The sequence below is a fragment of the Salvelinus alpinus genome, chromosome 34 (genome assembly GCF_045679555.1).
Source record: "Salvelinus alpinus chromosome 34, SLU_Salpinus.1, whole genome shotgun sequence".
Classification (NCBI taxonomy): Eukaryota; Metazoa; Chordata; class Actinopteri; order Salmoniformes; family Salmonidae; genus Salvelinus; species Salvelinus alpinus.
In genome coordinates this window covers 19,412,342-19,434,256 of record NC_092119.1, presented here as the reverse complement: position 1 = coordinate 19,434,256, position 21,915 = coordinate 19,412,342, and the positions used below count along the sequence as shown (strand labels likewise).

Here is a 21,915-nt window from a genome sequence, read left to right as displayed (position 1 = left end):
CAGTCACCCCCTGCTCCAGGGGATGGGAGTGGAGGGGAGCTGCTCCCAATTCAATGTTTGGTCTTGGGCTGCAGCTGGCACGTAGCATTGGGGGTGGAGGGAGGTTGAATGAGTCTAGCTTAGCGAGGCGGCGAGCTGCGCTTCTTTCCGGTGCCCCTGTGAGAGCGGTAACGAGATGTCTGTGAGCCCGGCCGAGCAGGCGCCTCTTTATAAGGCATTGAGAGATGGCGCGAAATGAAATGGCTATTGATTGAGCTTGATGGCCGATCCAGCTCTTTAAATCACATTAACGAGACCACTCTGCAATGGTGGCAAATGAACAGTCAGGACAAGAGGCCCATAGTTAGAGAGAGAGGGGTGGGTGGGGTGGGGTGGGGGGGCACTAGCCAGTGGGTGTCAAACCCCTTAATAGACAGACAGAATACACAGGAAGGTAGATACAGCCCCCTTCTCTCTCTCTCTCTCTCTCTCTCTCTCTCTCTCTCTCTCTCTCTCTCTCTCTCTCTCTCTCTCTCTCTCTCCCTTCCTCCCTTTCTCTCAAGCACTACTTTTATGTAAAAAGTGCTATTGGATAATCATTATTGCAAAGGCCCTACTGATTAAATGAAATACAATTGCAGCCGGCTGCCTTTAAATCGGTATTTCAATGTCAGATCTCAATGTCATCCCATTTAGTTATACGATGCGCTACTCAGAAATATGGTAATGCCAACACAAAAAAGATCTAATAGAATTGGAGATAAAATGCCTTGCAGGTCACTTTTTAGTCTGTTATTATTATGACAGTAGCCAGGTATCTCCCTCTCTGGCTTGAGTGAGCCAATACTTTTCCTACCTTAGCCTTCCTACCTCCCAGCTCACCTCCACCCTGTGGCGCCTCTTTAATTCCATCACAACCTGTGCTACAGTATGCAGCTCCTGGATTTGGAGCTGCATTTTGGCCCCAAAGTTTTTAGAAATGTTTTTAAAAAGACTGTAAAATCAGTTAAGCATAAAATGAGTTTAATTTAGGAAATCTGTTCCCAAGTATTCCCACGGAAAAAAGAGACATGATCGTGTATCAATGTAATGAAGGTATAAAATTATAGTTCTTTTCAAATACAATCTCTTTTTGAGCTTAGTTGTGGTCAGTTTGAAGTATACAAATTATAATAATTATTTTCCGGCTCCCCCAAAAAACGACCCGTGAATGAATCTAGTTGCCTATCCCTGCTGTTGCACATCTAGAGGTGGGAAATTGGTGACAACCCTCCTGCCCCCAGTTTAATCCACCCGGAGCCTTGCAGTCCTTTTCTCTCCCTGCTGCTGAACTCTCTGTTGGCGTCCCAAATGGCACCTTATTCCCTATATGATGCACTACTTTTGAATTAGTGCACCATTTTTTAAATAATAGCCTTTATTTTGATCGGGAGTCATGCTGAGACCAAGGTCTCTTTTATAGATGAGCCCTGTATCAAACATCAATATACATCAATATACACTATACACATCAATACACGAAAGCGAAACACAATCCTATAAAACAAACACATTCTTAATCAGCTGTCTGAATTGCCTGACAGGCACCAACTCCAATTTTAGAGCGTTTTGGAGATTATTCCACATGTAAGGTGCAAAAAAACTGAAATCAGATTTACCTCATTCAGTGGAGATGGAAGGGATCTCCAGCGTTTCTCAAACGCCACATTTCAAAGTGTTTAAGGTTAAGTTTAGCCATTAACTCCAGATTTTTAATGTTAGGGTTAAGTTTAGCCATTAACTCCAGATTTTTAATGTTAGGGTTAAGTTTAGCCATTAACTCCAGATTTTTAATGTTAGGGTTAAGTTTAGCCATTAACTCCAGATTTTTAATGTTAGGGTTAAGTTTAGCCATTAACTCCAGATTTTTAAGGTTAGGGTTAAGTTTAGGCATTAACTCCAGATTTTTAAGGTTAGGGTTAAATTTTGCCATTAACTCCAGATTTTTAAAGTTAGGGTTAAGTTTAGCCATTAACTCCAGATTTTTAATGTTAGGGTTAAGTTTAGCCATTAACTCCAGATTTTTAATGTTAGGGTTAAGTTTAGCCATTAACTCCAGATTTTTTAAGATTAGGGTTAAATTTAGCCATTAACTCCAGATTTTTAATATTAGGGTTAAGTTTAGCCATTAACTCCAGATTTTTAAGGTTAGGGTTAAGTATAGCCATTAACTCCAGATTAAGGTTAGGGTTAAGTTTAGGCATTAACTCCAGATTTTTAAGGTTAGGGTTACATTTAGCCATTAACTCCAGATTTTTAATGTTAGGGTTAAGTTTAGCCATTAACTCCAGATTTTTAAGGTTAGGGTTAAATTTAGCCATTAACTCCAGATTTTTAAGGTTAGGGTTAAGTTTAGGCATTAACTCCAGATTTTTAAGGTTAGGGTTAAGTTTAGCCATTCACTCCAGATTTTTAAGGTTAGGGTTAAGTATAGCCATTAACTCCAGATTAAGGTTAGGGTTAAGTTTAGGCAATAAGTCCAAAATCTTAAGGTTAGCCATTAACTCTGAATGGTTTGGGATAGGCTTACTTTCAAAAGTAGTGCACTATATAGCGGATAGGGCAAACTATATAAGGAATAGGGTACCATTTCAGACGGAGCCTTGCTATGAGTGTGAACAACTCAATTTTGGCTGCTCTGCTGTTCCTGGATCAGCTTTAGAGTGAGTCACCGAAGGCATCTTCTAGTTACTTAGTGAGCTAGGTGTCCCATTCCCCTTCATCCATTCTTCCCAGTGAAGTAGAGCCGGTCCTCGTTCAGTGCTCCTCTACTTGCTCTCTCGGCGGCAGGCCGTCAGAAGCATTTAGCCAATGCTGTGTTGTTGTGGCACACCTTCAGCACGCTGGTCAGATCAGACCGGGCCCTAATCGCCAGCAACAGGCCGGCCCGAGATCTAAGGAGATGACAATATAAGGTGAAGATGACTCCAAGCACCTCACTGCATCACTCCCCTGGGATTCCTCAGCACCCCCTCTTTATTCACCCTCCACCCCCCAACCACTCATAACATCTTCAACAGCATATCCCATCCTCCTCCTCCAGGTCCCAGTTCACTCACTCTTTTTTTATATACACTGCTCAAAAAAATAAAGGGAACACTTAAACAACACAATGTAAATCCAAGTCAATCACACTTCTGTGAAATCAAACTGTCCACTTAGGAAGCAACACTGATTGACAATAAATTTCACGTGCTGTTGTGCAAATGGAATAGACAAAAGGTGGAAATTATAGGCAATTAGCAAGACACCCCCAATAAAGGAATGATTCTGCAGGTGGTGACCACAGACCACTTCTCAGTTCCTATGCTTCCTGGCTGATGTTTTGGTCACTTTTGAATGCTGGCGGTGCTCTCACTCTAGTGGTAGCATGAGACGGAGTCTACAACCCACACAAGTGGCTCAGGTAGTGCAGCTCATCCAGGATGGCACATCAATGCGAGCTGTGGCAAGAAGGTTTGCTGTGTCTGTCAGCGTAGTGTCCAGAGCATGGAGGCGCTACCAGGAGACAGGCCAGTACATCAGGAGACGTGGAGGAGGCCGTAGGAGGGCAACAACCCAGCAGCAGGACCGCTACCTCCGCCTTTGTGCAAGGAGGAGCACTACCAGAGCCCTGCAAAATGACCTCCAGCAGGCCACAAATGTGCATGTGTCAGCATATGGTCTCACAAGGGCTCTGAGGATCTCATCTCGGTACCTAATGGCAGTCAGGCTACCTCTGGCGAGCACATGGAGGGCAGTGCGGCCCCACAAAGAAATGCCACCCCACACCATGACTGACCCACCGCCAAACCGGTCATGCTGGAGGATGGTGCAGGCAGCAGAACGTTCTCCACGGCGTCTCCAGACTCTGTCACGTCTGTCACATGTGCTCATGTGCTCAGTGTGAACCTGCTTTCATCTGTGAAGAGCACAGGGCGCCAGTGGCGAATTTGCCAATATTGGTGTTCTCTGGCAAATGCCAAACGTCCTGCACGGTGTTGGGCTGTAAGCACAACCCCCACCTGTGGACTTCGGGCCCTCATACCACCCTCATGGAGTCTGTTTCTGACCGTTTGAGCAGACACATGCACATTTGTGGCCTGCTGGAGGTCATTTTGCAGGGCTCTGGCAGTGCTTGATGGTTTTTGCGAATGCACTTGAAGAAACTTTCAAAGTTCTTGAAATGTCCCATATTGACTGACGTTCATGTTTTAAAGTAATTATTGACTGTCGTTTCTCTTTACTTATTTGAGCTGTTCTTGCCATAATATGGACTTGGTCTTTTACCAAATAGTGCTATATTCTGTATACCACCCCTACTTTGTCACAAAACTGATAGGCTCAAACTCATTAAGAACTTTTAACAAGGTACACCTGTTAATTGAAATGAGTTCCAGGTGATTACCGCATGAAGCTGGTTTAGAGATACTTTGAAGAATCTCAAATATAAAATATATTTTGATTTGTTTAACACTTTTTTTTGGTTGGTTACTACATGATTCCATATATGTTATTTCATAGTTTTGACATCTTCACTATTATTCTACAATGTAGAAAATAGTAAAAACAAAGAAAAACCCTGGAATGAGTAGTAGGTGTGTCCAAACTTTTGACTGGTACTGTATATACAGTGGGGAGAACAAGTATTTGATACACTGCCGATTTTGCAGGTTTTCCTACTTTCAAAGCATGTAGAGGTCTGTAATTTTTATCATAGGTACACTTCAACTATGAGAGACGGAATCTAAAACAAAAATCCAGAAAATCACATTGTATGATTTTTAAGTCATTAATTTGCATTTTATTGCATGACATAAGTATTTGATACATCAGAAAAGCAGAACTTAATATTTGGTACAGAAACCTTTGTTTGCAATTACAGAGATCATACGTTTCCTGTAGTTCTTGACTAGGTTTGCACACACTGCAGCAGGGATTTTGGCCCACTCCTCCCTACAGATCTTCTCCAGATCCTTCAGGTTTCGGGGCTGTCGCTGGGCAATACGGACTTTCAGCTCCCTCCAAAGATTTTCTATTGGGTTCAGGTCTGGAGACTGGCTAGGCCACTCCAGGACCTTGAGATGCTTCTTACGGAGCCACTCCTTAGTTGCCATGGCTGTGTGCTTCGTGTCGTTGTCATGCTGGAAGACCCAGCCACGACCCATCTTCAATGCTCTTACTGAGGGAAGGAGGTTGTTGGCCAAGATCTCGCGATACATGGCCCCATCCATCCTCCCCTCAATACGGTGCAGTCGTCCTGTCCCCTTTGCAGAAAAGCATCCCCAAAGAATGATGTTTCCACCTCCATGCTTCACGGTTGGGATGGTGTTCTTGGGGTTGTACTCATACTTCTTCTTCCTCCAAACACGGCGAGTGGAGTTAGACCAAAAAGCTCTATTTTTGTCTCATCAGACCACATGACCTTCTCCCATTCCTCCTCTGGATCATCCAGATGGTCATTGGCAAACTTCAGACAGGCCTGGACATGCACTGGCTTAAGCAGGGGGACCTTGCGTGCGCTGCAGGATTTTAATCCATGACGGCGTAGTGTGTTACTAATGGTTTTCTTTGAGACTGTGGTCCCAGCTCTCTTCAGGTCATTGACCAGGTCCTGCCGTGTAGTTCTGGGCTGATCCCTCACCTTCCTCATGATCATTGATGCCCCACGAGGTGAAATCTTGCATGGAGCCCCAGACCGAGGGTGATTGACCGTCATCTTGAACTTCTTCCATTTTCTAATAATTGCGCCAACAGTTGTTTCCTTCTCACCAAGCTGCTTGCCTATTGTCCTGTAGCCCATCCCAGCCTTGTGCAGGTCTACAATTTTATCCCTGATGTCCTTACACAGCTCTCTGGTCTTGGCTATTGTGGAGAGGTTGGAATCTGTTTGATTGAGTGTGTGGACAGGTGTCTTTTATACAGGTAACGAGTTCAAACAGGTGCAGTTAATACAGGTAATGAGTGGAGAACAGGAGGGCTTCTTAAAGAAAAACTAACAGGTCTGTGAGAGCCGGAATTCTTACTGGTTGGTAGGTGATCAAATACTTATGTCATGCAATAAAATGCAAATTAATTATTTAAAAATCATACAATGTGATTTTCTGGATTTTTGTTTTAGATTCCGTCTCTCACAGTTGAAGTGTACCTATGATAAAAATGACAGACCTCTACATGCTTTGTAAGTAGGAAAACCTGCAAAATCGGCAGTGTATCAAATACTTGTTCTCCCCACTGTATATATATCTCTCCATCTCTCTCTCTCCTCTCCCTCTCTCCATCTCTCTTTCTCCACTTTGATTACACTTAGCACCATGACAGCACTTGGCTCTGCAACCACAGAAAGACGGGATGGGGGAGAGAGAAAAAACGGGGAGGGGGTAGAAAAAGGAATGTTTGGGGAATTTTTCAAGAGAATAACAAGAGTGGAATAGAGACATCATAGTAATATGGGGGCTTGGGGGAATATTACACACATGTTGACGAGTTAGGGGATGGGTGGATGATAGATCCCTTTTGTCACGTTCTTCAAAATGAGCGGACCAAGGCGCAGCGTGCATTGAGTTCCACATCTTTTTTAATACAAAGTGAAACTAGAAACAAAACTTACAACACTTACAAAGAACGTGAAGTCGTAGTGCCCAAACACACTAACACAAACAATATCCCACAAAGCAGGTGGGAGACAGGGCTTCCTACATAGGGCTTCCTACATATGATCCCCAAGGGTGGGTGTGTGAATCATCCCTTTAAATAAAACAACTCAGTAGCATATGTTGTATTTCTGTGTGTTCTGTATGTTGTATTTCTGTGTGTTCTGTATGTTGTATTTCTGTGTGTTCTGTATGTTGTATTTCTGTGTGTTCTGTATGTTATATTTCTGTGTGTTCTGTATGTTGTATTTCTGTGTGTTCTGTATGTTGTATTTCTGTGTGTTCTGTATGTTGGATTGTTTTTTACAGATACAGATCTTTTCTGTCCCAATATTTCAGGATAGATGGTAAAGATACTGTAGAGGGAAGAGGAGAGGGATGTAATGTGATTCGATGTAATAAGTAGAGTATAGCACAGCTTGAGGAATTATGAAGGGTGCTTGGAGGTTGTGTCAGATGTTTGTATGATGTGGGGACTGAGACTTTTTTTTGGTGTGATGTTCAGAGAGAGAGAGACCCAACCAAATCATAAGAAAATAAAAAGATCATTACTTGACACATTGGAAACAATCAACAAAAAATAGAGCAAACTAGAATGCTATTTGGCCCTAAACAGAGAGTACACAGTGGCAGAATACCTGACCACTGTGACAGAACCAATATGAAGGAAAGCTTTGACTATGTACGGAGTCAGCGAGCATAGCCTTGCTATTGAGTAAGGTCGACGTAGGCAGACCTGGCTCTCGAGAAGACAGGCTACTTGCACACTGCCCACAAAATTAGGTGGAAACTGAGCTTCACTTCCTAACCAAATGTATGGCCATATTAGAGACACATCCCTCAGATTACACAGACCCACAAAGATTTAGAAAAAAAACGAATCCAATTTTGATAAACTCCCATATCTATTGGGTGAAATACCACAGTGTGCAATCACAGCAGCCATATTTGTGACCTGTTGCCACAAGAAAAGGGCAACCAGTGAAGAACAAACACCAATGTAAATACAACCCATATTTATGTTTATTTATTTTCCCAGAGCTTCAAGTTGAACGTGGACAGTCACTGCTCCCTGAAAGACTGTGTTAATATGTTTTGTGTCTGTGTTGTAAAGTTTCAAGTTGAACGTGGACAGTCACTGCTCCCTGAAAGACTGTGTTAATATGTTTTGTGTCTGTGTTGCAGAGTTTCAAGTTGAACGTGGACAGTCACTGCTCCCTGAAAGACTGTGTAGTGGAGGAAGGCAGGCAGCTGCTGGAAATCATCCTCTCCCACGGTACGGCTCTCACTGCTCACAACCCTCTCATTTATTATTAATGTTTATATTAACATACTGACCTTCAGAATGTATACATCTTAAAGTAACCGCTTCTCAAGCAAGGGGAAGGAGGGAAAGAAACAGCGTTTTTCAACATACATTAACAATGGCATTCTATCTGCAGTAGATTGTGTGAGTGAGTTCGGACAGGCTGGGAGTGATTGGTGCTTGTGACTGGGTCGAGGAAAGATAGAGAGGAGAGCCAGAGAGGTGGAAAGAGGAGAGGGAGTGCAGCGCTGTGTATTTGAAGCGAGCGAGTAGGAGAGAGAAAAAGTGAGGGAGGGAGGCGCTGTATATAATAATAATAATAATCATTTTGTGGCCGCTTATATTTGATTTGTCCTACTTCACATATGTACAAGTTTGTATAATACACGTGTGAATTGGAAATGTGTTTTTTTTCATATTTTGTGGGGTCACGGCCAGGGTCATGACGAGGGAGTAAGAGCGATAGAAAAAGAGAGGGCGCGATTGAGGGAGGCGCTGTGTTTATGAAGATAGGTGGAATTAGAAACAGCAGGGCCTGAGTTAGAGGCCATCTTCCAGACGTTCTCCCCTCAGCTGGGCCGATTATTCACCTAAAGCATCCATCCATCCAGCCAGCCAGTCAACCAGCCAGCAAATCTCTCCCCTTACTTCCTGCACTGCAGACACTAATACCTGGTTTCCTAGCAACTCTGCAGATCACTCATGATCATTCCACAGGTATGAGCTGTGTGTGACATTGTTGAGCAGCCAGTCACTAGATAGATAGTGTGTGTGCGTGCGTGCATTACAGGGTCACATTCTGCCTTGGCTCATTCATCTTGATTTGATCACTTTGTTCAAACAGGATTTGGGTGAATCATGGCTGCTGGGACAGTGTCCTGCTGGTAGAGAGACAGACAGGGCTGGAGTAACACTGTGATGGTTCTGCAGATGGACGCAGTGTGTTGTGGGAGGGGTTTAACTCTAAACCAGCTACTCATCACATGCAGTACACATACTGGTGTGTTCATATACTGTACATTAGTTGGCATACTGTATGGCAGATCACATAGGCATCTGTGTTCAGGTTAAAGAGTGGGCCACTGAAGAATTCATGATCATATCAAATAAAGAGCAATTACCTCACTCACATTTAAAAGACTAATAAACAAGGTATATAATAATAATAAAAAATAATGATGATAATGATAAAGGATAAAAGAGTTTAGCATAATAAAATGATAAATACCAGTACATCAGTGAATGAAGGGTTATAGGAGGATGGGTGGGTCAGAATGAAAGTAAGTTCAAAGGTAGTGGCTAATCCACAGACTCTTTCTCTCTCTCTCTCTATTGTCTATCATTCCAGGCCTGAGGGACATGCTCCAGATGGTCGTACACCAGTGGCAGCAACTCCAGAGGCAGATCCGCCGCCAGCACGGCTGGATGCTGCGGACTCTGGACGCCATCAAAGCCCACATCCTGGCCACTGAGGCCGAGGCCTCTCAGGAGGCAGAGACCACTGGCCCGCTGGCCAGCCCAAAGGTAAACTGTAGCCACACAGACTACAATTCCTCATATCCCCCATATCCCACCGCCCGCTCGCCTGTGCCTGTCCTCCTGCCGGCCCGCGTGCCTGTCCTCCTGCCGGCCCGCGTGCCTGTCCTCCTGCCCGCTCGCCTGTGCCTGTCCTCCTGCCGGCCCGCGTGCCTGTCCTCCTGCCGGCCCGCGCGCCTGTCCTCCTGCCGGCCCGCGTGCCTGTCCTCCTGCCGGCCCGCGTGCCTGTCCTCCTGCCCGCTCGCCTGTGCCTGTCCTCCTGCCGGCCCGCGTGCCTGTCCTCCTGCCGGCCCGCGTGCCTGTCCTCCTGCCCGCTCGCCTGTGCCTGTCCTCCTGCCGGCCCGCGTGCCTGTCCTCCTGCCGGCCCGCGTGCCTGTCCTCCTGCCCGCTCGCCTGTGCCTGTCCTCCTGCCGGCCCGCGTGCCTGTCCTACTGCCGGCCCGCGTGCCTGTCCTCCTGCCGGCCCGCGTGCCTGTCCTCCTGCCGGCCTGCGTGCCTGTCCTCCTGCCATTGACTGAAGTCCATCCGCTCTCCCTCTCCTCTCCGTCTCCTTTCCTCTCCCTCTCGCCCGGGGCTATCCAGTGCACGCTCAGCAAAATAAACAAACAGAAGGGGGAGATGGGAAGGGGTCGGTGCTATTAGCATAAGAAACAGCTGAAGTAAAGCTTCCCAGTTAGAAGTTACTGGGGGTGAAGGGGGACACACGTAGATGTGCATGATGTGAATATTACACATTTCATAAATAAATTCTAAAGCAATGGTGGTGGCTGCATGAATAATTTGAGAAGACAAAATGCACACACACACACACACACACACACACACACACACACACACACACACACACACACACACACACACACACACACACACACACACACACACACACACACACACACACACACACACACACACACACACACACACACAGGAACAGACAAAATACTCACACACAATTATTTGTAGCTCAAAATGTTTGAAACCCACTTTGTTCTTTGCATTTAATGTGTAATTACCGGCATTGTCATTCTAGGTTACGATTGCTCATTGTTTAATTGCCAATTGTGATTTAGTAATTTACACTCCGATCTGACTTTGGTGGATGGAGGCATCCTTTCCACTTACCCAGAGAGACCCAGGCAGAGAGAGACAAAAGTTTTTGTGTTTGTGCATCAAAAGGATATGAGCAGCCGTGTCAGATCATCAGCACAGCTCGGCAGGATTTCCCAGGGGGCCGTGCAATGTGGAGGCACAATCTTCACAGCGCCGCACCTCGCTCTTCCTTCTTCTGACCATAATCTCTTCTGTTTCATCTGAACCAAACTAGAAACTCAATCCCTTTTCCTTTCCTCTCCTCCCCACGCATCTCCTCGCATCCCTCTTTTCACGTTGTAGGCGACAACATAAATAATCCTGCTGCTTTTAAATTGTTTTGTTGCAATTAGAAATCACCACAATCAGTGTGATCAGTCAGCTCTGACATCCATTAGCTGCTTGGTTGCAGCGAATTAACACAGAGACGAGCCAGTGATTCATTATCTCATAGCTGTTAATGAAGTTCAGATGCATTGCCTAATTAGAGGGTGGCCATTGTGGTGGGGGTAAGGTCAGGGAAGGAGCTACAAATCTCCTCTCAGCACTGAGTATTTAGACCCGTCCTGACTCTCTGACGAGGGGGCACGGGGTTGGGTAAATTTGATAGGACGATGTTGACGGGGGAACGATAAGAGGTGTCATCTTCTGATCTGAGGGATGGATGACGGGGTTGATGTCATCCAAACCATGGGATGATAAGTCCCAGGTCTGGTCCAGGTTGTGTTTGTTGTTCATCCATCAGGCGTTATGTCAACGTAGGAGGTTCGTCCAAGGTTATTTGAATGTTTTTAATGTGTGTGTGCTGCAGAGATGTTAGCTTGTTATAACGGTGAGCTTGTATACCTAATATAGCCCATATACTTCAGCTTTATATGTTGGGAATTCATTGTGAAAACCAATATCAACATTGTTATGATTTAGAACAACGACAACATTTATTTCCAGTGTCCCATACATTAACAGGTGCTCTTTGAGGTCATTCATTTACGGCGTGTAAAAATGCCAGATGTAAGAGCAATGCAACATGCCACTAGACACAAACGTTGCCCCCATTAAGGTGTGTATAAAGCAAGGTGCGTCTCTCCTGGCGCCCGTAACGGTTTGTTGTTATTGAGGAGAGCATATGCTCCTGCCGTTGTCTCTCCGTGTTGATGTTCCCGAGTCTGAATCATTTTCCATGGGACCATAAAGTTTTGAACATTTTGAACATGGCTAGATGCTGGGCAAATGTTAATCCTGAGGGAACCTTGTCTTATTCCCCTCTAATTCAACTGTTGGGGAAGATCAGACAGAGATGCTTCAGTCTCAATAACAAGCTGCTTTTCAAAATCCCCTAGCAAATAATGGGGTCTTTCCACGAAAATAATGCCTTTTGCATCCATTTGATAGATCTATATTTTTTGTGTGTATATTACCCCTTTTTCTTCCCAATTTCAATCTTGTCTCATCGCTGCAACGGGCTCGGGAGGTGAAGGTCGAGTCATGCATCCTCCAAAACATGACCTGCCAAACCGCACTTCTTACCACCTGCTCACTTTACCCGGAAGCCAGCCGCAGCAATGTGTCAGAGGAAACACCGTTCAACTGACGACCGAAGTCAGCCTGCAGGCGCCTGGTCCCCCACAAGGAGTCACTAGAGCATGATGCGCCAAGTAAAGCCCCCCCGGCCAAACCCTCCCCTAACCCGGACGATGCTGGGCCAATTGAGCGCCACCCTATGGGACTCCCGATCACGGCCGGTTGTGACACAGCCTGGGATTGAACCCGGGTCTGTAGTGACACCTCTAGCACTGCGATGCAGGGCCTTAGACTGCTGTGCCACTCGGGAGGCCCCATCCGTTTTGATATTTTAAGTAGAAATTATGCACCAATATTGAATTTTAAAAGCCTGTTATATTAAATGAAATGCCCTTTAATATAGACCACATGGAGAATTCAATACATCAGATTTTTTATGTGAAAAAAAGCTTGCTAAAGTGACAAAAACTCAGCATTTTGACATGTCCCTCCATCAACATTGTGTCACTTTTAGAAATATTTGAACCCACTTAAACGCAACATTTCTTCAAGTTTTACCATCATTGTAAAGCCCTATTTATGTTTTGCATTGACAAAGTTATTTATTTATGTGATAAGGGATTCATTCACGCCTTTCCCTAATTTTAAGGTCAACCCTGTTACGTGAACTGAACTCTCCTTTTAATATGGTGAAACTATTCCTTTAAAAATATTATTTTCAGAAACATTGAACATCTAATAATCAAATCATAGTGTAAAGGCAGGTGAGCTGGTTCTACTCTTTTTTGACCATTTTCTGGTGTTTTGTGGTGGAAAACTGAGTGGGTCAAGTATTAACACCACTGTTACCCATAGATAGAAAGGCTTGAATTTATTTTTAAAGAAAATGTATTTTTGTGAAGCTTGCATTCAATTGCCTCTCCCTGTTGCACACAACAAGCTTCCATTCCTCGTGTCACAAGGGGATTTATGGCTGATTTAAGAAGAAATCATCAACTCTGTTAGTCAACCCTGTTACTTCATTTGGCAATTTATAGGCACTTAAAGTATTCATACCCCTTGAGTTATTCCACAATTTGTTGTTTTACAGCCTGAATTCAAAATGGATTAACTGTATATTTTTCCTCACTATCTACGTACAATAGCTTATATTGACAAAGTGAAAACATGTGTTCTTTTTTTTCTTTGCACATTTATTGAAAATGTAATAAAGTAATACAGTATCTTATATACATAAGCATTCACACCCCTAAGTAAATACTTTGTAGAAGCACCTTTGGCAGCGATTACATCTGGGTGTCTTTCTGGGTAAGTCTCTAAGAGTTTTCCACAACTGGATTGTGGAGCATTTGCCCATTATTCTTTTCAAAATTCTTCTACAACCATTTTCAGCTCTTGCCATAGATTTTCGAGTAGATTTAAGTCAAACCTGTAACTCAGCCACTCAGGGACATTCACTGTCTTCTTGGTCTTCTTTGGCACACCTGTATCTGGGGAGTTTCTCCCATTCTTCTCTGCAGATCCTCTCAAGCTCTGTCAGGTCGGATGGGGAGCGTTGCTGCACAGCTATTTTCAGGTCTCTCCAGAGATGTTCGATCGGGTTCAAGTCTGGGCTCTGGCTGGGCCACTCAAGGACATTCAGAGACTTGTCCCGAAGCCACTCCTGCATTGTCTTGGCTGTGTGCTTAGGGTCGTTGTCCTGTTGGAAGTTGAACCTTCACCTCAGTCTGAGGTCCTGAGTGCTCTGGATCAGGTTTTCATCAAGGATCTATCTGTACTTTGCTCCATTCATCTTTGCTTCAAACCTGACTAGTCTCCAGTCCCTGCTGCTGAAAAACATCCCCACAGCATGATGCTGCCACCACCATGCTTCACCGTAGGGAAGGTGCCAGGTTTCCTCCAGAAGTGATGCTTGGCATTTAGGCCAAAGAATTCATTCTTGGTTTCATCAGACCAGAGAATCTTGTTTCTCATGGTCTGAGAGTCCTTTAGGTGCCTTTTGGCAAACTCCAAACGGACTGTGATATGCCTTTTACCGAGGAGTGGCTTCTGTCTGGCCACTCTACCATAAAGGCCTGATTGGTGGAGTGCTACAGAGATGGTTGTCCTTCTGGAAGATTCTCTAATCTACACAGAGGAACTCTAGAGCTCCGTCAGAGTGACCATCGGGTTTTTGGTCACCTCCCTGACCAAGGCCCTTCTCCCCCTGAATGCTCAATTTGGCCAGGTGGCCAGCTCTAGGAAGAGTCTTGGTGGTTCCAAACTTCTCCCATTTCACCCTTGTGTTGTCTTAACTTCGGGATCGGTGTCCCGTGGACGGGACGGTTGAGCTAAAGTAGGCTAATGTGATTAGCATGAGGTTGTAAGTAACAAGAAAATGTCCCAGGACATGGACATATCTGATATTGGCAGAAAGCTTAAATTCTTGTTATTCTAACTGCACTGTCCAATTTACAGTAGCTATTACAGTGAAATAATACCATGCTATTGTTTGAGGAGTGCACAACTTTGAACATGAAAAGTTATTAATAAACAAATTAGGCACATTTGGGCATTCTTGATACAAAATGTTGAACAGTAACACCATGGTTCATTGGATCAGTCTAAAACTTTGCAAATATACTGCTTCCATCTAGTGGCCAAAATCTAAATTGCACCTGGGCTGGAACAATACATTATGGCCTTTCTCTTGCATTTCAAAGATGATGGTACAAAAAAATAGAGAAGAACGGTTTTCTTTGTATTACCTTTTACCAGATCTATTGTGTTATATTCTCCAACATTCCTTTCACATTTCCACAAACTTTTTTAAAAAGTCTATCGTCTATCGTTGTCTCTGATTGAGAACCATACTTAGGTAGCCCTTTTTTCCACCTGTCTTTGTGGGAAGTTGACTTTGTTTAGGGCACATAGCCTTTAGCTTCACGGTTTGTTTTTGTAGTGTTTATTGTTTTGTTCGGCGTCATTTTTATTAAATAATATAAAATGTACGCTCACCACGCTGCACCTTGGTCCTCTCCTTTCAACAGCTGTGACTGTACCAAGAATATGCATATCCTTGCTTCAGGGCCTGAGCTATTAGCAGTTAGATTTTATTAATAGGTAAAAAATGACTCTCCACTCTGTTTAACAGCAGAGAAAACCCCGTAAAATATATTTTTTCGACTTGAAATTTTTATGACTCTTCCTAGTGACCCCAACATTAGAAAAAGTGAATCATTGCCTTTGTTCATATTTCCATGAACTCAGGTACACCACCAGGGTACAAAGATTGTCTTGGGGTAATTTTTGACCCGGCAGTTATAAAATAATTTACACACACACACACACGCACACGCACGCGCGCACGCGCACGCGCACGCGCACGCGCACACACACACACACACACACACACACACACACACACACACACACACACACACACACACACACACACACACACACACACACACACACACACACACAAAGACATTTGACAGCCAGGGCAGGATAAGGATGCCCACAAGACATGCAGTTGCCCATGCCCAGGACATTGCCTCAACATTCTACATGTTTATCAAACCAGCCATCGAAAAAATCATCCTGGAGAGGACAAATTTGGAGGGTTTCCATTAATATGGAGACAACTGGAAAAGGATGGATGAGATTGACCTGTATGCCTACATAGAGCTGTGAATCTTAGTGGATGTGTATAGGTCCTGAGGCGAGGTTACATGTACTCTCTGGGATGCAGAGAGTGGAAGGGCGATTTTCCGTGCCACGATGCCACTGAAAGTCTTTCACACTCTCTCAAGAATGCTACGATTTGATAACCGTGAGTCAAGACCTGCAAGACATGTGAGAGACAAACTGCCGGCCATAAAAGAGGTCTGGGAGAAGTGGGTGGAGCGTCTGCCATACCTCTACAGCCCTGGGCCTGAAGTCACAGTGGATGAGCAACTGGTTCCATTCAGAGGTACATTTTTATTTTCATATCTGTATTGTAAGTGATTTTCACTGATTGTTTTCTGTGACACTGATGCTAATTACTGATAGTAATCTCTTTTGTCCTTTCCGGCAGTATATGCCCAGCAAGCCAGCAAAGTATGGCATCAAAATATGGGTGGCCTGTGATGCACATTCCAGCTACGCTTGGAAGATGCAAGTCTCCACAGGGAAGCCGACCAGTGGAGGCGCAGAGAAGAAGCAAGGGATGCGGGTTGTGCTTTAAGTGACAGATGGACTGAGGGGGCACAATGCCACATGTGACAATTACTTCACCTCTTATGAACTCAGCCAGCAGCTCCTGAAGAGGAAGATCACCATGGTTGGCACAGTTAGAAAGAACAAGCCTGAGCTCCCCCCTGCACTCCTCGCAACAAGGGGGAGAGATGCCTGCTCATCAAAGTTTGCCTTCACCCCCAACATCACTCTAGTTTCTTACCTCCCAAAGAGGAACAAGAATGAGGTCATCCTGAGCACACTGCACAAAACGGCTGAGATCAGGGATCGTGAGGACAGGAAGCCAGCCATCATCCTGGACTACATCCACAACAAAGGAGGCATGGACAACCTGGACAAGGTGATTGGAACTTACAGCTGCAGGAGGATGACAGCCCGCTGGCCCCTGGTCATCTTCCATAACATCATTGATGTGTCATCATACAATGCTTTTGTGATATGGAACAAAATCAACCCTACCTGGATGCCTGATAAGCGGAACAAGAGGAGGGTGTTCCTGGAGCAGCTGGTAAAGGCACTTGTAACCCCACCTCTGCAGAGCTTGTGAAAGCTGTTCAGGGGGCTGAATCTTGCCCAGATCCACCTGAGGCTGCAGCTGGGGCAAGCAAGAGGAGGAGATACCAATTCTGCCCCCCAAAGAAGGACTGTAAAACAAATATTATGTGCTGCACACGTGAGAAATACATCTGCAAAGTCTGTGCACACACACTTGCATACTGTCCTACATGTGCTAATTAGAGTTGATTGATTTATGTTCTTCACGTTTTCATTTTGTATCTAATATCTTATTTTATTCTTATTGTTGTTGTTTATACACCTTGTCAGTGGGTGCAATGGTTAATAAAAAAATGGGAGAAGACTAGCATTTTGTAGTTGAATTCCTCATTGTACAGTATATAAGAATATATCACTATGTTGCCAAAAAAGTTCAAGACTGTTATTGTTTCCCTTCAATAAAATGCATTCAAAACTAGTTTTCTGCACACACACATTTCTGCACAATTTTTTTTTACATTTATGCGGTAACTTTAGCAATAATAATAATAAACCTCTAGTAAAGAAAACAATTATGACAGGTGTGTTGTAATAAAAACGAGTGGTGTCCACTGATTAAATGCAGTCTTTCTGCATTGTGAAGAGGGAAAACCCAGATATTCACAAAGTTTATGATGAATGACAGGTTGTTTCTTCATGCAAAATAGATTTGGAGTTTAAAAAACAATTAAGCTGCTTTATTTTAGGGGTAGTGAAGGCGAGTCATATTTGACCCTTAGGACATGGGGAGTATACAGAATGTTAAGACTACACAAGGGTTAAGAATGATGGAGGCCACTGTTCTTGGGGACCTTCGATGCTGCAGAAATGTTTTGGTACCCTTCTCCAGATCTGTGCCTCGACACAATCCTGTCTCGGAGCTCAACGGACGATTCCTTCGACCTCATGGCTTGGTTTTTGCTCTGACATGCACTGTCAACTGTGGGACCTTATATAGACAGGTGTGTGCCGTTCCAAATCATGTCCAATCAATTGGATTTACCACAGGTGGACTCCAATCAAGTTATAGAAACATCTCAATTATGATCAATGGAAACAGGATGCAACTGAGCTCAATTTTGAGTCTCATAGCAAAGGGTCTGAAAAGTTATGTAAATAAGGTATTTCTGTTTTTTTCATAAATTTGCAAACATTTCTAAAAACCTGTTTTCGCTTCATCATTATGGCGTATTTTGTGCGTAGATTGATTAGGAAAAACATTTATTTAATCAAGTTTAGAATAACAACATTTGGAAAAAGAGAAGGGGTCTGTAAAAGTTTCCGAATGCACTGTACTGTAGGGAGTAGGCTGCCATTTGGGATGCACCCCAGAACCTTTGGTGTTCATGGTAACTAAGAAAGTTACATTTGTATACTTGGGAATTCCGGCTATATTGTTGTAGGGTTATTTTCCATTGCCAGCCACCAGAAGAATGCACAACTCAGGGAATCCAACCAATACACACACTCCCCATGTTATGTTCCAAAGCTTTACACAGAGTTATGGAAGAACATAGCCTATTCTGTACGCGATTCATGTAAATACAGTACATGTGAATATCAGATAAGAGGAGAGAGATTACTCTTACAAGGGAACTTCAGTGTGTGTTCAGTGTGTGTTCAGATTGCCTCTGTGATGTTAACATGGGTTATATATTATTGTGGAATCAAGTTAAAGCTATGTTCTAAGTCACCTAGGCTTTGTCTCAAATGGCTCCCTATAGTGCACTACTTTTGACCAGAGCCCTATGGGCCCTGGTCAAAAGTAGTGCCCTATAAAGGGAATAGGGTGCCATTTGGGATGCAGCTGTACTCTTTAGTGGCGGTGGTATGTGATGCGTCCCTCCCTGAGCCCTGGTGGTTTGGCCAGCAGTACATAACAGTGTAATATTCAGGAGCTGTCTGTCTGTCATATCACAGGGATTGCAGCAGTAGGCTCTGTCTCTGTGCCTCTGACTCTCTCACTCACAGCCTCTGTGGATGGCAGAACTGACAGGTGTTGACCACACACACAAACAAACATGCATGCATGGACTCGCACGCACGCCCACAAACACGTTCCAACGCATACGTGCCTAAGCACACACATACACCCACACGCACACACACACACACATAGTTTATGTAAAGGAGAAAGCATTTTAATGTCCCTTGCTCTCATCCCCCGTGATTCTCCTTTCACCTCCTCATCATGCTCCAATGTTCATGCTATACATGGCACAGCCACAGCACAGCCACAGCACAGGCACAGCCACAGCTCCATCGTCAATTCTCTCTCCATTTACGGTTGTCATTCATGTTGATAAGCTAGCTGGTGATTCTCTCTCTGAGACAAAATATTCTGCAATTTGAACAGTTTCAACGTGGAAATACATTTGTGAAATTGCAGCATAATTGTTAGCTAACATCATTGACATCTACGGAAACGTTGGTGATGTGTGTTATTTGTCAAAAGTAGCATGCTTTAGATCTTGTGTCCGTCAGTCCGTTAATCCGTCCGCCAGTCCGTATATCTGTCAGTCAGTCTGTCTGTCTGTGCCCAGAGTTGGAACGCACCATATCTCTCTAGAAGCAGGTGTGGATGGGCCCTTCCTTCCTCTCAGTAACCCCATCACTCTGCCAGTGATCCCTTCAGATTAGACCTTGTTCGTTTGGGCACGGGGGACACAAATCCAGTTAACGAAACAGCCCCAAGTCAGTGACCAAATGACACCCTGCACTCTGGGGATATTTGGGCGACGTTACCATTACCATGCCTCCACCACATCACATTATAGCTTCATCAGAGTAGGTGGTGGGTATCCTACTCACCGCTTCCTCCATTGCCCCCAGTGGTACAATATCTAGGTCCTCAGAGTGGGATTATTCAGGTCATCTGTGCCCTGCCAGGTGTCAGTGGCATATACTAATGCTGGCCTGGCTGCCTGTGTGTGTATGTATGTAAAAGCAGCAGGGCCTTATCTGCTGCTGCTCCCAGACAGCTTGTCTGCCCCAGGGTCCACATTTCACCCAGCCGGCCCTGCTGACTGCAGTGCAGTGGGGGAGAGACGTCGGGGAAGAGTGGGAGGGAGGAGCAGGATGAGTGGGGGACAGGGGCAAGGAAAGGGGGGGAGACAGGGGAGAGGTAGAGAGACCGGAGGGGGTGATGGACCACCGTTGCCGTCATCATCATCAACCATTCTGTTCACTGGAAATACAGTATGTTAACAAGTGCTATGCCACACCAGAGATATTTTTTTATTTTTTTATTTTTTTTATTTCACCTTTATTTAACCAGGTAGGCTAGTTGAGAACAAGTTCTCATTTGCAACTGCGACCTGGCCAAGATAAAGCATAGCAGTGTGAACAGACAACACAGAGTTACACATGGAGTAAACAATAAACAAGTCAATAACATGGTAGAAAAAAAAGAGAATCTATATACAATGTGTGCAAAAGGCATGAGGTAGGCAATAAATCGAATAATTACAATTTAGCAGATTAACACTGGAGTGATAAATCATCAGATGATCATGTGCAAGAAGAGATATTGGTACTGGTGTGCAAAAGAGCAGAAAAGTAAATAAATAAAAGCAGTATGGGGGGTGAGGTAGGTAAATTGGGTGGGTAGTTTACAGATGGACTATGTACAGCTGCAGCGATCGGTTAGCTGCTCGGATAGCAGATTTTTAAAGTTGTTGAGGGAGATAAAAGTCTCCAACTTCAGAGATTTTTGCAATTCGTTCCAGTCGCAGGAAGCAGAGAACTGGAAGGAAAGGCGTCCAAATGAGGTTTTAGCTTTAGGGATGATCAGTGAGATACACCTGCTGGAGCGCGTGCTGCGGGTGGGTGTAGCCATCGTGACCAGTGAACTGAGATAAGGCGGCACTTTACCTAGCATAGCCTTGTAGATGACCTGGAGCCAGTGGGTCAGACGACGAACATGTAGCGAGGGCCAGCCGACTAGGGCATACAGGTCGCAGTGGTGGGTCGTATAAGGTGCTTTAGTAACAAAACGAATGGCACTGTGATAAACTGCATCCAGTTTGCTGAGTAGAGTGTTGGAAGCTATTTTGTAGATGACATCGCCGAAGTCGAGGATCGGCAGGATAGTCAGTTTTACTAGGGTAAGTTTGGCGGCGTGAGTGAAGGAGGCTTTGTTGCGGAATAGAAAGCCGATTCTTGATTTGATTTTGGATTGGAGATGTTTGATATGAGTCTGGAAGGAGAGTTTGCAGTCTAGCCAGACACCTAGGTACTTATAGATGTCCACATATTCTAGGTCGGAACCGTCCAGGGTGGTGATGCTAGTCGGGCGTGCGGGTGCAGGCAGCGAACGGTTGAAAAGCATGCATTTGGTTTTACTAGCGTTTAAGAGCAGTTGGAGGCCACGGAAGGAGTGTTGTATGGCATTGAAGCTCGTTTGGAGGTTAGATAGCACAGTGTCCAAGGAAGGGCCGGAAGTATATAGAATGGTGTCGTCTGCGTAGAGGTGGATCAGGGAATCGCCCGCAGCAAGAGCAACATCATTGATGTATACAGAGAAATGAGTCGGCCCGAGAATTGAACCCTGTGGTACCCCCATAGAGACTGCCAGAGGACCGGACAACATGCCCTCCGATTTGACACACTGAACTCTGTCTGCAAAGTAGTTGGTGAACCAGGCAAGGCAGTCATTAGAAAAACCGAGGCTACTGAGTCTGCCGATAAGAATATGGTGATTGACAGAGTCGAAAGCCTTGGCCAGGTCGATGAAGACGGCTGCACAGTAATGTCTTTTATCGATGGCGGTTATGATGTCGTTTAGTACCTTGAGCGTGGCTGAGGTGCATCCGTGACCGGCTCGGAAACCGGATTGCACAGCGGAGAAGGTACGGTGGGATTCGAGATGGTCAGTGATCTGTTTGTTGACTTGGCTTTCGAAGACCTTAGATAGGCAGGGCAGGATGGATATAGGTCTGTAACAGTTTGGGTCCAGGGTGTCTCCCCCTTTGAAGAGGGGGATGACCGCGGCAGCTTTCCAATCCTTGGGGATCTCAGATGATACAAAGGAGAGGTTGAACAGGCTGGTAATAGG

At 44.7% G+C, this 21,915-nt stretch overlaps 1 protein-coding gene across 3 annotated transcripts in view; it reads left to right on the top strand.

The window, feature by feature from the left end:
- Positions 1 to 21,915, top strand: part of LOC139563516 (A-kinase anchor protein 6-like) — a 258,152-nt gene that overhangs the window by 87,791 nt on the left and 148,446 nt on the right. For all 3 annotated transcript variants that reach the window (XR_011672571.1, XM_071382233.1, XM_071382234.1), the window contains exons 6-7: positions 7,836 to 7,926; positions 9,305 to 9,480. Coding sequence is in view for 2 of the 3 variants with exons in the window: in XM_071382233.1 (XP_071238334.1) it covers positions 7,836 to 7,926; positions 9,305 to 9,480 (267 nt within the window). In the remaining variant the exon portion in view is untranslated. The remainder of the gene's footprint in view (positions 1 to 7,835; positions 7,927 to 9,304; positions 9,481 to 21,915) is intronic.